We start from the raw sequence: 15,101 nt of genomic DNA, 5'->3' as shown, positions 1-15,101 counted from the left end.
CCCTCTCCGACTGCCATGCGTACATGTTCTGTTAGGATCGCGAGGTCTCACCGCTGCAACTTGTGGAGGCTCTGCTTTGGGTGACTCTGTTTGAGCCGAGAAGCCAATTGCCTCGGTTCGGGCTTCGGTGACGCGAGTAGAGTTGTTATGTTGCTCTTCTCGGATGATGCGGGAGTACACATTGTTCAAATCTGGTAAAGGGTCCTCGTCAATTATCTGAGAACGTATTGTGCGGAAGCGAGATTCATCCAAACCAAAAAGAAATTTATGAACCCTGATCTCTTCTCGTTCTTTCTCTATATCAGTCGCTGCATCACAAGAACATGCTTTAGTAGTTTTGAGGTTATCAAGTTCTTCCCATAACTTAGACAGCCTTCCATAGTAATCGATGACAGATTGTCCGTTTTGTTGACAAGTATTGATAGCATCTCGAAGCTGATGAATACGGACGCCGTTTCTAACAGAAAATCTCCGTTGCAGGTTTTCCCAGAGTTTGTGGGCATCAGGGACAAAGCTAACGGTTGATCGGATTTTAGGATCAATAGAAGTGCGTATCCAACCAACTAACATCGAATTGGTAGCTTGCCATCGTGAGAGGTCCGGTTCTGCTGTAGGTTTAACGATGGTGCCTTGAATAAATCCAAGCTTGCGCTTTGCCTGAATCGAATTTGACAATTCAGTAGCCCACTCTGTATAATTATCTCCACGAAGTAACACGGATGTGATGAGGGCTCCAGGATTGTCCGACGGATGTAGATAATAAGGGGAAGCAGAACTGAGGTCTGTAACTTGACCTCCTGTCGTCCCTGATGTAGCTGTAAGATCAGCCATAATTCGTGTTTCTCAAACACGAAAAATTTAGAGATTGCAGGTCGAGATCTTCTGCTCTGATACCATGAAATAATTTGGATAAACTCTATAATTCTTCTTATTGATCTCTTAGCGCGAAGGCTGTATTTATACAAAGCATAAGCTCCTGAGTTGATAAGGACTCGGAGAAGATAACTCCTAAACAGAGTAATAATAGGAGAACAAATATATATCGTAATCTAAGTAAGACTTATCCCAATATGTTAAAATATGTTTTTAGTCTGAAAACACTACTATGACTTGGTGTCCCTGATGATTGTAATGGTACCTTGACTATGATCCTTTATAGAATTGGGGTGGAGATTCTCTGTCCTCATTTCTTGATGTGTACTGTTTACGCTGCTCATAAGGTGGACTCGTGGAATTAAACGGGCCGGAAAAGCCCAATATGTTTCGGGAATCTCTTTCTATGACGATTTTGTATTTTGATCTTCGAGAAAAAGGTGCGTAACTAAAAGCGAAAATTTGTATATTTTTGGACGACTAATAATCGGTGTGTCACCTCTTTATTACATGTCAAGTAGTATATTATTTGATATAGTTCATCTTTATCTTCGGGACAGGTCCTTTTATTCCTTCGATTTCTTTGCCCTGAAGATAACAGCTTTCTGTATTTAAAATAAAATATAGTTGACTCGCTGGATCCGTTGCGCTATTTTTTCTCGATTAATTTGAATAAAGCGACCATGCGCAGATAAATCTAGATCTGTTATAGACTACGAGAATATCGCGTTTGATTTTATCCTATATACTTAAATGTAGTGAAGAGTAGTATTCAAATAGAGTCAGTAATTAAATAATCAAAACAACACAAACCCAATGAAAAATCATGTTTGGTTGGCGGGCACTATAAAGTGGGCATCTACTTCCGCATTTCAAGCCAGCTCTACTATACTAATCATCATGTGTTCATACTCACATTTATCATATACTATTCCAACCAAAGTATACATAGACAGTATTTTTTTTTTTTTTGGAAACTGAACATAGACAGTATATTTATTTCATATTAATAAATATTTGATACTTATCATTTTAATGTGTTGTCATAATGTTAAAAATAAATAAAAACAATCTTTTCAATGTAGCAAGTTTTCTTTTTTTTGGTTGAAATGTTAAATTTTCAATGTAGCAAGTTGTGGAAAATATATGTAGCTTCACCAACCGGTTTATAATTGAGAAGATAATTGTAACAGAAAAAATCTTATCAATTTAGTGGTTTATGGATCATGATAACTTTTACCGAAATGAATTGTAATTTATCTGAACGTAGACTATGTAGTGTTTACAATGAAGTGTATGATAGTAAGTAATACTTATTTCGTTTTTAAGAGATGATATTTTAGGATTATACACATAGATTATAGAAAAAACTAGTTTTTATATTTTATAAATAAAGATGTTATTAGTTATTCATTTAACCATAATTAACTAATAAAAATAATCTGTATAGTTTTTATATAATATAAATTGTTAATAAATTTACCTTGAAAATTAAAAACTTCATTTAATTTGAAACTTTTTTTAAAAACATCATGTATTAAAAATAGAAGAAGTAATATTTTAAAAATTATCAACGTTAAATGATTACTCCCTTGCCATGGATCAGAAAGTTAATTTTTCATCTAATTGGAGGATTAATTAGCTGATTACGTGGATGGACTGTGAAGGTACGTTCTAATTGTTATTATTATATTTATTTAGATAAGGAAAAAAAATGTGGAGTGGAATGTGACGTCGCATTGAAACTAGGGCTGGGCGTTCGGATACCCATTCGGGTTTCGGTTCAGTCCATTCGGGTTTCGGGTTTTCGGGGTCAAAGATTTCAGCCCCATTCGGATATTTCTAAATTTCGGTTCGGGTTCGGTTCAGATCTTTGCGGGTTCGGTTCGGGTTCGGATAACCCATTTAAAATGTTTTTAAATTTTCAAAATTCATTATATACTTTAAATTTTCAAAATCTATAAGAAAGATAATATATTACATATAAATTTTCATAACATATATGTCAAAATACCTTAATTTAACATATAAATTAGTTTTCTTTGAATATTTGGATAAAAAATCAATAGATATTTAACTATTTTGGTATTTTCAGTATACTTTAGCTATTTTAAACATACACTTTTGACTATTTGCATATATTTTCCGAGTATTTTGGAAAACTTAAAGGTATCTTATATATTTTTAATATTTTTAATATACATTATATATAAAAACAATGTATATATTTAACTATATAAATTTATTTTGGATACATTCGGATACCCAAAATATTTCGGTTCGGATCGGGTTCGGTTTCGGTTCTTTAAATACCGAAACTTTGAACCCATTCGGATATTTAATCAATTTCGGTTCGGGTTCGGTGCTACTTTTTCGGATCGGGTTCGGTTCGGTTTTTCGGGTTTGGATTTTTTGCCCAGCCCTAATTGAAACTGGTAATAACGAGAAATGAAGAAAAGTTTGTTTTCTTCTCTCAATCTTTTTTTTTTTGAAAAAACAAATATAATTATACTTAAGACAGGCTTTGAACCCTTCTTCTCTCAATCTTAGTAGGTGTTTGCTTCAAGGGATTTAATTACTTTTAAACTACAAATGATGATGATTAATTAATACGACCAAGTTTTGCAGATCCACACATACTACAAACTATTAAGTTAATTAATATTCAAACGGCTTTAGTTGGAGCAGGTTAGGCATATAAAAAAGATGTTAGTGAGTTAATTACCAGCTTAAAATTTCTTATATAAAATTTGTTAATAATTCTCCATTCAATCAAAACAACACTAGTTTTCATAATTTTTTGTCTATTTTAAATGGTTGTTTAGAATATTAATTCGTATAAAACTCTCATTTGGCTTGATATAATACCGCTCTGTTAAAAGGGACGTACGTATTGATATTTTTTACGTATTAAAGGGGATAAAACATTGCAAGTTCATGCACGGACACAAAAGTCAAAAAGCTGAAGAGCTCTATAAAAATATAAATGTTTCCCCAAAATGTGATGCTTTGGGATTCGATAATCATGACTCTTCGTGGATAATCATTCTAATCATATTTACTTATTTTTACCACCCGTTATATAAATTCTGAACTTAAAATAATACTTGTATTATTGAGATATGTTTTGCGTTGCAAATGGTATCGCTACTGGATTATGACAAATTGACAACACACAAATTACTGGAGAAAACAACGATAACACATAATTTGGATGGAATTTACTAGCATGGGCGCATTCTATAAATTAATTACTCCAACAAATTTACTAGTATTGGGAGTCGTTGTTTAATAAGTATTGCCAACTATTTTCATGTAAAAAGATAATAATGTGAATTATATAAACTGAAAAGCTGAAATTTCTGAGAAAAGTAATTCTATTCACATGCTTTGAGTTCTGGTTATACCATCAATCAGTTTTGAAGTTTCAACTGATGCGCTCACTATCAGTTTTCAAATACGAATATCAGCGTGGAATATTTAATTATTTTTACCATATTTTGTTGGGGGCTCTTTTTTTTTGTTGGGGGCTCAAATTCCACTATTACCAACATTTCAATTACATTTTCCCCATGGTTCTATATATCTATCACTCACTGCGATACATCGAATCACTTACATACATGTTTCGTTTGTAGGCAAAATCAACTAACAGAATTGTTGCTAGCATTCTCGTTACCACAATCATATTTTTGGTCATCTTATGTTATATTATAGCTTAGTGGTTCCATTGTAATCACTCGCTGCTGCTATCCATCCAACAATCAGCAGCATACATAATTACATATATATTTGGCTCGTCACTAAAAATAAGTGATGAAATAATATTACAACAGTGACTATATTAGATGGTAAATATATGAAAACTTATGCGGTAAACCAAAATAAAAATCTACCAAACTTATGTTTACACCACTTAAATATAATATGAAACTGATTAAAAATAAAGACGAAGGAATTACACAAATACTTCTGCAAATAGAAGAAATGATGAATACAGATCTCACTGATTACACAATGCCCTCATATTCACTTATTCTTCTACCCTCCTATGATATATCCCTCGACACTCACTCCTCAATACTAAATAAAATTATCATCACACACTATTACAATTTAAAAATAAAACCAGAAAGAAGGAATGAAAAAGACATTCTGTAAACTAATTCCTGACAACTTTAACTAAAGTACCCCATGTGAGAAAGAACAAAAGATCATCAAAGTAAAAATATAGTAAATAAGGAGTTTAAAAGGTGAAAAAGAGGAGAAAAACCAATAATTTCATGATCTCTTTTAACCTTTTTCACCACGAAGATCCTCCTGTATTAGTGAACATCCCACTCCAATATGTATTATTACCATGACTCTTGTCTTGGGCTGTGCTCGAAAGCTCTTTCATGTCTGAAAAGGGGAACAAAACCCTACTTGCTCCATTCATGTCATCAGCATGATTATTATCTTCAGGTCTTTGGTTACTGTTGATGGTGTTATTTCCAATCCCTTGATGATGATCAATGGAGAACGAAAGGTTATTGTTACTCTGTTTGTAATCAACCATTGTTGGAAACCCTAAAGATGAGTAAATGACTGAGTTTGAATCCAACATTTGACCAGGCAAGAACGTGTTCATTCCTCTTGAAGAGACTCCATTGGATCTTAGAAGCTCGAGAGCTGAGACAGGAGATGATGAAGCATAGATTGAAGATGATGTATTGTTGTTCTCGATCTTGGGCATATGAAGAAACTGAGACATACCATGATGATGATCTTGCATGACCGGGAAAGACAACAAGTTGAGATCTTTTGACGATTTATTAGGGATTTGGCTTGAGAAAAGAACCGGTGGGTTTAGATCTGGAAGCTTGGGGTTGGAATGTGAAGCTAAAGGTGTTGAGGATTTCTTGTTCTTTCTTGAGCTGCCTCCAACAGGGACGTTACGAAGAGAGCCACCTTCAGTCCAATACCTTCGACAGCCTTTGCAGAAGTATCTTGGTTGCGTGAGACTGTAGTTGTTGTAATAACAGAACTTCGTATTCGTTGAGTTACATCTTGGACAGTTTACTTTCTCTTGCGGTCGGGCCTTTCTACTTTCCATCGTAGTAGCCGTATTGTTGTTGTTTCCGCCGGAGCCGACGTTAGCTGCGGTGGCGTTTGGCCTTGTTGTGGTGGCCATGAATGTTGTTTGTTGTTGTTGCGATGTGTTGTTGTTGTTGGTGTTTGAAATCATTTGATCCATTGGTTTTACATTGATCATTTCTTGAAAGCCCTATAATAGTTAAGATGAGATCTAATGAATCACAAACCATGTCAAACAGAACAATAAAAAAAAGTTGAAAAAACGAGTCCTGAAGCTCGCCAAGATTAGGTTTTGGTGATAATTAAGTAAAATTTGGGTAATAATAAAGTTCAACTGAAAGAAAAAAAAACTTAGGGTTTTGTGGTTATATCGTCGGTGCTTTAAAGGAGAATTAATTCTGAAAAGGAAAAGCACGGTATAGAAAAACAATTTTGTAAGACCTGAGCACCAAGAACAAAAGGTAAATAACAAATCATGCCTTTTTATCCATTAGTAATCAAAATCTATAATTAATCACATAAAAGGTGAACTTGTAGAGAACAAAAGTTTCTTTAACTCCTTTCAAAACTTTTGAAAGGGATAATCTCCCATGCAAATATTCATATGTAAAAACAAATCCAAATAAGAAAGTACTCATAGACATATCTCTCTCAAGACTAGATATACGTATAACCACAAGAAGCATCACAAGAAATTATGTTCTACAACATACATGTACAAGTATATACGTACATGACTATGTTTGTATGGATATATATATATATAGAGAGAGAGAGAGAGAGGGAGAGAATTAGAGAAGAAGAAACAAACAGATATAGCAAAGAGAGATCTTTTGGACGTACCTGCGTCCACTTCGTAGCATCCATGAACTTTGACAAAGAGAAAGGCAGAGAGAGAGAGACTAAAGAGCAAAGAGAGAATGTTTTGGAGAGTTTTTTTTGGACTTTTGCTTCTTCTTTTTTTGGGACGGTATGGCTCTATGCGTGAGCTTTCACTTTATGAATGATGAAAAAAGAGGAAGGAAGGAAGAAGAGAAGAAACCTGCAAAACTAAAATTTAATATTTAATACTAAAAATCAAAAGAAGGGTTTGTTGTTTTTGACTAGTGATAATAATGTCCCATGGCCTCCCTCTCTAGTTCTTTTCTGGTCCCTCTTTATGTATTTTAAAAGAAAAAAATAGGCTAAAAAATTTATATTTATATAATTGGTTGGCTCAATAAAATTAGTGATTATCTATTATATTCTTCAATATATATGGAGTTCAAATATTGAAGTAAATTCATTGAGCATTCTCTTTGGATACCCTTTTACGGGGCTTTTTGGATGAGCTAATGAGTTTACCTATATCCCCAAAACTAAACTACTTGAATATTGTAGTTTTCAGTTTTACCCACTTTTCACTAAACTGTTGGTCGTTTTTTTTACTTTCCAGCTTCTCATATCCATGTTACATACTTATATATCTATACTCCCTAGGTGGTGGTTAGACTCTCATTTAATCACAACTTAACCAAAAAGATACAATAACTCTCAGTTGATACTGAGTTTATGAAAAATATAAAGTTGTGGATGATTTGTAGTTTGTGATAGTGTATTCTGTATTTACCATCAACTATTCGTAGCTAGTAAAACTATATATAAATATAGATGGGGAATATTATTATGTTATACTATATATTCTTGCTGGTTACTCATTATTTTTGTGTCGTAATAATACAAAGCGTCAGTGGAATTATGAGTTGTATACTATTCCCGCCCATCCATTTGATTTTAAATTATCTTTTTAGCTTACGATCCGTCAATTTCAAAACCCGTACAGTTTAGTGAAAAAGTAAAAACAACAACATAGACTCTACGTGTATTTTTTTTTTTGATCAAACATAATCTCTACGTGTATGTATATCATATAATTGACGTTAAAAATATATATTTTCTCTTTAATTTATTTATTAAGAATGTGTAGATTAGGTTGCGAAGTTCTGTGGTGAACTTGAAATTCTAATTGCGTGATTAATTTATAATAAATATCTGACTTAACATGGTCTATAAAGCACATATGGTTTTTCGTTTAAGCTTTATATAAAATACTATAAATAAGTTGACTGTAATTAGGGATTATTGATTATTCTTCGGACGTACTACTTTATTTTACTTTATTGTTTTTTTTGTAACAGTTTATTTTTTCTAACAGTTTATTTTATTATGTTATTTCTAGGAATAAAGTAGCACGAAAAATTCACCCTTTATTTCAATTGTTCTGCTTTATTATACAACACATGGCAAATAAAGTTATTATGATCATATTCTTAAATCGGTAAAGCGATAACAAATGTCGCGTTAATCAGATATATAATTATAATAAAAGTTTGTAAAAAGCACATAAACTGAAAATCGAGACAATACAAAAAATACAAAGAAACTTTTAAACAAACAATTGTTCAAGAAAAGAGCTTTTAAACAAACCATATTGCACGACCCATTCAAAAAATATTAATCACGTGTTAATAAACCATAACTATCCAACCTGCTTTATTGTAGTCAATGATGGTTGCAAAATGTATTAAATCATATCAGTTACAATTGAGCATTATAACTAAGAGTTTTTATATTGATACAATCAAATGCTAAAGAAAATAAAACTAGTCATAGGAAAATCTTGGTTATATTGCTTAATATATAGAAACACATTGGTATACTATGTTAAAAAAAAAGTTTGGCTATCAGTGCATATAATTCAGAAGATGAGGGATCAGAGAAGAATTGGAGAAGGACCGACAGGAAGCGACAAAAAGGAAGTGGATGGGACCTAGTTTTAGGGCGTGATTGAAATAATTAGCTTTTTTATAAATCTAAAGGACTGTTTCTTTGATTAAATCGTTTCTGACGTAGACACATGTCTTTCCAACCCAACCAAATACCCTCTTCCACACAATACTCTCTCTCTCCTCAATCTCTCGTGTCGTTTAGTGCTGCTAGGTTCACCTTGCCTGCCGTTTCACTCTCCAGCCTTAAAACGACCTACAACGTCTCGTGGTTTAACACCACTAATAAGCAAACTAGGCTCAACGTAACATTCAGGTGTATGTATATTGAATAGAATATGTCTTAAGAATCGTAGCCACCGAACTTATACAAAAAAGTAATTTATTGGACCGCTTTGATGTAATGATGATCGCATCTGAAAGAATCACATGATCCTAGCCACTAATTATGCATTATTAGGGCATTCTATATGGCCCACGGTACTTTATCGCAACATGCTATCTTCTTCCATGTGATATATATCTATTGACCAACCATACATTCGAATCCAGCTCGATCATGAAAAAGTTGAGAACTTAAAATTCGGTATTAATTTTATTGGGCCAGTATGTGAGGCCTGTAGAAGCCCAGGTAAGTACTTGGTGGTGCACTAGACGAGTATCCAACGAAACGGTGTATCAAACTCTGGTGACAATTTATGAACGCAGCATCTCTCAAACTGTACGACAAATGACATCTCTTTTCAGCTTCTTCTTCTTCTTCTTCCATGGAACTTCCTGCAAGAACCAAAGAAGATACAAACATGGCTACGTGATATATATATATATTATATATATATATATATATATATATCCAGTGGCGGAGCCAGCCACAAAGTTTACCGGGGTCAACAAAACTGAAACATAGATTTAAGTGTACTTTGAGAAAATATTACCGGGGTCATTGTACTAATTTTACAGCATTTTACCAGTTTTTTAAACCAAAAATACAAGTAAAATTGTTGTCATAAAAATTCATAGGGGTCAAGTGACCCCCCTCCCTAAAGGCTACCTCCGCCACTGTATATATCTGTTTTGTGACAAGACAAGCAATATTTTCAGACAAAAAATAAAACATTTTCCTGACATAGAACAGAAAGAAACCAAAGGTTACATTACCCATGAATAACACCTAGCGACGTCAGAGAGACAATGGAGACGACTTCTCGTTCTTGTGATATTCATATCGTTTTTATTTTCCCATGAAACGGCAAAACTGCACAGTCCAACCACGTCATGATCATTAGCTCTATCTTTCTTCAACCGGAACCACCGTTTCAACGCTTCGAGATAATGAGGATGACCCGAAGACAGAGGCGTTTTGGTAAGTTCAAGCAGCCTCGGAGGCAAATGAAGATGCTTGGGGTAACTAGGAGGAGCTCTAAGAAGAGTATCTTGTTTAGGCTTACCAGGTTCTTCTTCCCATGAGAAAGGAACCGAAGCGCGAGAGTGTGATAAGTCATCAGGGGAAGACCAGAGTGATAGTGACACGTGATGACTTATCACTGGTGATGAAGTGTACTCTTGTTTTCTCGATTTCGCCGCCAAGACAAGTTGAAGTTTAGATGTTCTTATCAACTCCTCTTCTTCAATATCGTCTTCCTCTTTTTCAGAGCCCATAATCACAAAGTTTTTGTTGATGCTTATGATCGTTCCAAGAAGAAGAAGACAATGGATTCTTAATATACCTAGGTAGTTATTATAATCACAACGTACGTTCTTGTTTGTTGGTAATGTTGTTGACGTTACCAACAATAAACTATATCTTGAAACTGAAAGTCAAACCATACTCTTTTTGTTGAGAAGATTAGTCGGAATAAATTCACCTCACAACCCCCAACTACATCTACAACAAGACGGCCCATTAGCCCATTATGATGAACAAAGGCCCAAACACCATGAAAGACTTTATATATACACAAGAGTGAAAATCTTGAGTCTTTAGAGACAGAACCTTGCGACCAGAGTTAACTAAAACCAGGTCGCCGAATAACATTAATTAACAACAGCTAAATCTCTCACACCTAATGACCGATTAATCACTTCATAATGACGATTATTAATCCATGCTTACTTCATTCTCTAACGACGAACAACTCTTCATCCTCCTCGTCATTTTCTTAACCTCATCGCTCGAATATATAAATATCTTCTTCGCCATCTTGCAAAACTCACTGCACCACAAAAAACCAAAACATTCAATAATTACTTTACGAAACCAGCACCGGTTTACTTCATATTAATTGATTTTAACTGAACCGAAAACGGTTTACTACTACTCTCGAGTACTTTTTACTTACTTCCAAGGATCATCTCCGGCGAGCATCATGTCACCTTCATCATCTGTGAAGACAACGATCCATTTGTCTCGAGGAAGAAGCTGTCCTTGAATCTCAAACATCTCCTCAAGCTCCTTAATTAGTTCATCATATGATTTCAACAGCGTTAAATCAACCGCACGACCAACAGCTATCCCTTGCATTTGCACCTTCCAAAAGGAAAAACCACATTTGTCAGAACTTTGTCCCAATAATGTATATGAAAGTGATAGAAGATGATTTTACTTTGGTTCGAGTCCGTGATGTTTGTTGCTTCTTTGGCTCATTAGCTGAGGTTGGAGTGATGGGGTCTTGACACTTGGCAGCTCCGCAAGTATCTACCGGTTGCTTGTCTGGAGGTATTGGAGCAGGAGGATTGCTTGTGAGATCAAATCCAAACAACCTATAGCTACAACTAGCGGGAGGAGGAGGAAGAGGAGGAGGAAGAGCTTCAGCTTGGAACTGTTTAAGGGATGCTTTGGTGGGATCTTGGCTCTGAGGGAAGAAACTAGCTTGACCTGGACTCAAAACCGATGATTCAATGGGTTTTGACCGCTTGCTTTTGGGTTGTGATTGTTGAGCAGGTGCTGAAACTGGGGAAGATGGCAAGAACGGCTCAATCTCCCATGGTGAGACTTTGTCTGGTCTCTGAACTGTTGTTGGCTCATCCCATTGGACCTAAACAGAGAAAGAAAGAAAGATTGTTTACATGTAGGAGTTACAATGGTTCTTTTCTGAAAAAACATGGAATGGTTAAGTGAACCTGCAATGATCTCCATGTAGAAGCTGGCCATTGTGAAGATAGATCTCCAACTCCCACAATAGTACCAGTAAATCTGAAAGAAACTCAACCATTCACAATCAAGAACACTGAACTAATGATCATAAACAAATAAAGAATCTTACATTCTCTCAGGAGACTCTTCTCCTTCAAATCTCATTCTGAACCTTGTACCAAGAGAAAAACCATGCTTCATGGCCTCTATGTACTTGTTCACTCCTACTATGAATTGGCTTATCCTTGAAAAGACAGAAAACATTTTTGTCTTAAAATCTAAAAGTCCTAAGAGAATTAATGTTGAATATAGCAAAGAGCATCATGTAACACCATACCTAGGCTTGTAAAACACAAGAAACATTGTTTGGGTGTTTACAGCATGAGAAGCTGTAGCCAGGACTCCCAAATGCATGCTCTGACTCGAGATAACCGAAGCAGGCATCGTGTTCTGATGCCTAGCTAAACGCCTCACTCCAACTCTCAAATCCCCATTCTCACCCCTAAGAACACAAATGATGAATTTCATTAAAAACTAAAACAAGACTAGTAAAGTTTTAGGAGAAGTAGTAGTAGTAGTAGTAGTACCTCAAGAACACAAAAGCATCTCCAGCTACAAGTCTTTTTGAGGAAACAAATGTACTCCAACCTGTAGTAAGCAAATGTCTCCTAGGTTGTCCTAAAACCAACAAAAAAACAACTCTCATTTCTCATTTAGTCCAAAAATATATATACAAGATTTTAGTGTTAATTACCTCTGAAAATATGCTTAAACCTCCACTCAAACCCATGAAGATCTCTAGTCACAAGTTCCTGAGTAGGAATAGCTTGTGTCATGTCCAAGGGAGGCAAGCATTCAGTGGCGTGTTTACGAAGAACAGAGAAACCACCATGAGTGCTTGTGTCTGAAGCTGTTAGAATCTTTACAAACGAGTGGAACATTTGCTTTGCAGGTTCAACAATAGGTTGATCAAGACTCGTGGGTTCACTTTGCTGCAAGAAAGAAAAAAAAATCACTTTTCTAATCAAATTAACAAAGCTCAAAACTTTTTACAGAACTTACATCTTCCTCTGGTTTCAATGTGATCTGAGCGTAAACTTCATCTGTTTCATGCTCCGCCTATACATCAAAACAGATTGAGGTGAATTTACAAGAAGAGGGGACAAGCAAGGGTTTATGATAAAGTTTTTACCTTTAACGTCACATTAAGAACTTGGCAGAGTATCTTGGGAGGAAGTTTAAAATCAGGTATTTTCTCTGATTCAATTCCTTGATTAGTTGAGGCCACAAGCTGCAAAAAAAACCACAATTCAGAAAGATAATTCGAAAAAGTAAAAAAAAAGAAGATTAATTTGGTAGAGACACATACTTGTTCCATGTGACCCTGAGGGAAGTAGAAAACTCTTTCTCTAGTAAGAGGAACATCCACTAATGGACCTGCACAAGCTTTCCACAGCTCTGTATATAGCTGATCCTGATAAGTACCTAAAAATCAAACAAACAAACTTACATTTCGGAGGCACAAACAAGAAGAAGTAAAAATGTAAACTTTGAGAAATTACATGAGCTAATTACAGAGCATAAAACAGAGTCAATGATGAAGACAACAACAACAACAACAACAACAACAACAAAAAAATGAAACTTTGACTCACTTGGGGAAGAACTTCTGGAATCATCTCCATCTACATTCGCCATTGAAGAAACCCAGATGAAGATACAAGAAGAAGAAGAAGCAGAGGAAGAAAAAAAAAAGCCCTTCACGCGCTAAACACTAGGCTTAACCCTCATGAAAGAAACAGAGAGAGAGAAAGAGAGAAGAAAGAAAAGTTATAAAAAGCTAAAAACTTTTCGCTTCTTTTTTTGCATTCAGGACACCAACGGACGGTTATTAAGTCCGTATTCATTACAGAAAATCATTCAGACACTGTTAGATATTTAATCTCTCTCCTTTTGCTTTCAAGTTTCAGCCACGAAACCGATCCTCTCAGATTCCGTGTTGTTTTGCCTCAGCAATCACAAACTCCTCGCCGTTTTTCTTCCACCTTTGCTTACTTCTCCCTTACCTAACCCCGATCTGCAGCAAACCAAAGCTGCTTCCTTTTTTTTGTTGTTGAAGAAGTCTCACGGTATCATGCAAAAGATTCACACTCTCGTATGTATATGCGAGTATATCTATATATATAAATAAATATATACTTCTTTCTATTAGTTAAGATTCTGCGTACCTGTCATTTACACCCTCTGTAAACTTCAGTTGAAACTCTCTATATATATATTCATTTATTGAAATTTTCTTAAATTAAAAAAAGATTGTCATGTCAGCTCTAAAAAGGAAACAGAATTTTGTTTCCGAGTATTATAATTTATTTATTTTTGGTCCGAATTTTTAAAAGTGTATTTAAGACTGCAAAAAGTATAGGAAGAATAACACTGTTACATCTATATTATTAAAGTTGAAGTACAAATTGGAGATGTTTGGAAACAAGGATAGTATAATAAATGAGATATATTTGGAAACATAGATAGTAGAATAAATGAGATATGTTTGGAAACATGGATAGTAGAGATGTGTATTTTATTTTATTTACACATTTAGCCATTGTATTTTCAATAAATTAATAACAAATGAGAATTGTTTAGAAACATGAATAACATATTTAATACTTCTTTTTATTTAAAAGTTTAGCTATTGTTTTACAATAAATTAAACAACATTCTTTCTATATTTCTTTTTATTTAAAATTTTGTCACTATATTTACAATTCTTTATGGTAAAAATAAAAACACAAACTGAAATATAAGTAGTATATTATATAAAACAATTTTTAAAAACAGTATTATTACCTTATTTAGTTTAGTCAAATATAAAAATTTCAAGAGTTCAATTTTTTTAAAAAAGTAACATAAAATTTATAATAACTCATAGAAAACTAATGCAAAAAAATACAATTTGAAACATGGATAAAAGTATATCAGTTTTAAAATATCCAAAATGGACTAATCTAATTACCTAAAACATTGTTTTGTCTAAAATAATCATAAAATAAAATTTAAATTTTATATACATATTTCAAATCAAATAATAATTTAAAGTTTATTTTTATCAAAAATTGATTTAAAATATGCATATATTCAAAAGTTTATTTTTACTAAAAATATTTTCCAATAACCATTATTAAAAAAATGTTTTCAATAAATATAAGAAAAATACAACAAAAAGATTAATTTCATATACCAACTTAAATTGTGGT

The 15,101-nt window shown here is 33.9% G+C and overlaps 3 protein-coding genes across 5 annotated transcripts; all 3 read right to left on the bottom strand.

Moving 5' to 3' along the window:
* Positions 1–4,703: 4,703 nt before the first annotated feature.
* On the bottom strand, positions 4,704–7,018 carry LOC108862775 (dof zinc finger protein DOF3.7). Of its 2 annotated transcripts, XM_018637010.2 has the most exons (3): positions 6,793–7,018; positions 5,629–6,139; positions 4,704–5,544 (listed from the first exon to the last, which is right to left on the bottom strand). In XM_018637010.2, exons 1-3 carry the CDS (start codon positions 6,814–6,816, stop codon positions 5,177–5,179), a joined length of 903 nt encoding a protein of 300 aa, XP_018492512.1. In that variant the 5' UTR covers positions 6,817–7,018; the 3' UTR covers positions 4,704–5,176. The 2 variants fall into 2 exon arrangements, with proteins under 2 accessions (XP_018492512.1, XP_018492511.1); XM_018637009.2 differs by having other exon boundaries at positions 4,704–6,139; positions 6,793–7,011.
* A 2,027-nt stretch (positions 7,019–9,045) lies between these two features.
* On the bottom strand, positions 9,046–10,526 carry LOC108858684 (uncharacterized). Of its 2 annotated transcripts, none has more exons than XM_018632569.2 (2): positions 9,873–10,526; positions 9,046–9,783 (listed from the first exon to the last, which is right to left on the bottom strand). In XM_018632569.2, the coding sequence occupies exons 1-2, from the start codon at positions 10,371–10,373 to the stop codon at positions 9,679–9,681; spliced, it is 606 nt and encodes a 201-aa protein (XP_018488071.1). In that variant the 5' UTR covers positions 10,374–10,526; the 3' UTR covers positions 9,046–9,678. The 2 variants fall into 2 exon arrangements, with proteins under 2 accessions (XP_018488071.1, XP_056867308.1); XM_057011328.1 differs by having other exon boundaries at positions 9,050–9,491.
* Positions 10,527–10,647: 121 nt separating this feature from the next.
* Positions 10,648–14,077, bottom strand: LOC108862774 (auxin response factor 18). Its single transcript, XM_018637008.2, has 12 exons — positions 13,503–14,077; positions 13,217–13,332; positions 13,040–13,138; positions 12,910–12,966; positions 12,602–12,839; positions 12,435–12,525; positions 12,185–12,349; positions 11,978–12,091; positions 11,835–11,907; positions 11,318–11,749; positions 11,054–11,241; positions 10,648–10,927 (listed from the first exon to the last, which is right to left on the bottom strand). The coding sequence occupies exons 1-12, from the start codon at positions 13,543–13,545 to the stop codon at positions 10,813–10,815; spliced, it is 1,731 nt and encodes a 576-aa protein (XP_018492510.1). The 5' UTR covers positions 13,546–14,077; the 3' UTR covers positions 10,648–10,812.
* Positions 14,078–15,101: the final 1,024 nt, after the last annotated feature.

This window comes from Raphanus sativus, chromosome 5 (assembly GCF_000801105.2).
Source record: "Raphanus sativus cultivar WK10039 chromosome 5, ASM80110v3, whole genome shotgun sequence".
Classification (NCBI taxonomy): Eukaryota; Viridiplantae; Streptophyta; class Magnoliopsida; order Brassicales; family Brassicaceae; genus Raphanus; species Raphanus sativus.
Note: the sequence above shows the minus strand (reverse complement) of the source record. Positions and strands in the feature narration are given on the sequence as shown.

Coding starts and splice junctions, on each gene's coding strand:
- LOC108862775 (XM_018637009.2), bottom strand. CDS start 6,816: ATGGATGCTACGAAGTGGACGCAG. Junction 6,140..6,792: donor ATGCTACGAAGTGGACGCAG/GTACGTCCAAAA, acceptor TAACTATTATAG/GGCTTTCAAGAAATGATCAA.
- LOC108862774 (XM_018637008.2), bottom strand. CDS start 13,545: ATGGCGAATGTAGATGGAGATGATTCCAGAAGTTCTTCCCCAA. Junction 13,139..13,216: donor CTCAGGGTCACATGGAACAA/GTATGTGTCTCT, acceptor TTTTTTTTGCAG/CTTGTGGCCTCAACTAATCA. Junction 10,928..11,053: donor GCCGGAGATGATCCTTGGAA/GTAAGTAAAAAG, acceptor TTTGTGGTGCAG/TGAGTTTTGCAAGATGGCGA.
- LOC108858684 (XM_018632569.2), bottom strand. CDS start 10,373: ATGGGCTCTGAAAAAGAGGAAGACGATATTGAAGAAGAGGAGTTGATA. Junction 9,784..9,872: donor TCGCTAGGTGTTATTCATGG/GTAATGTAACCT, acceptor GTCACAAAACAG/ATATATACAGTGGCGGAGGT.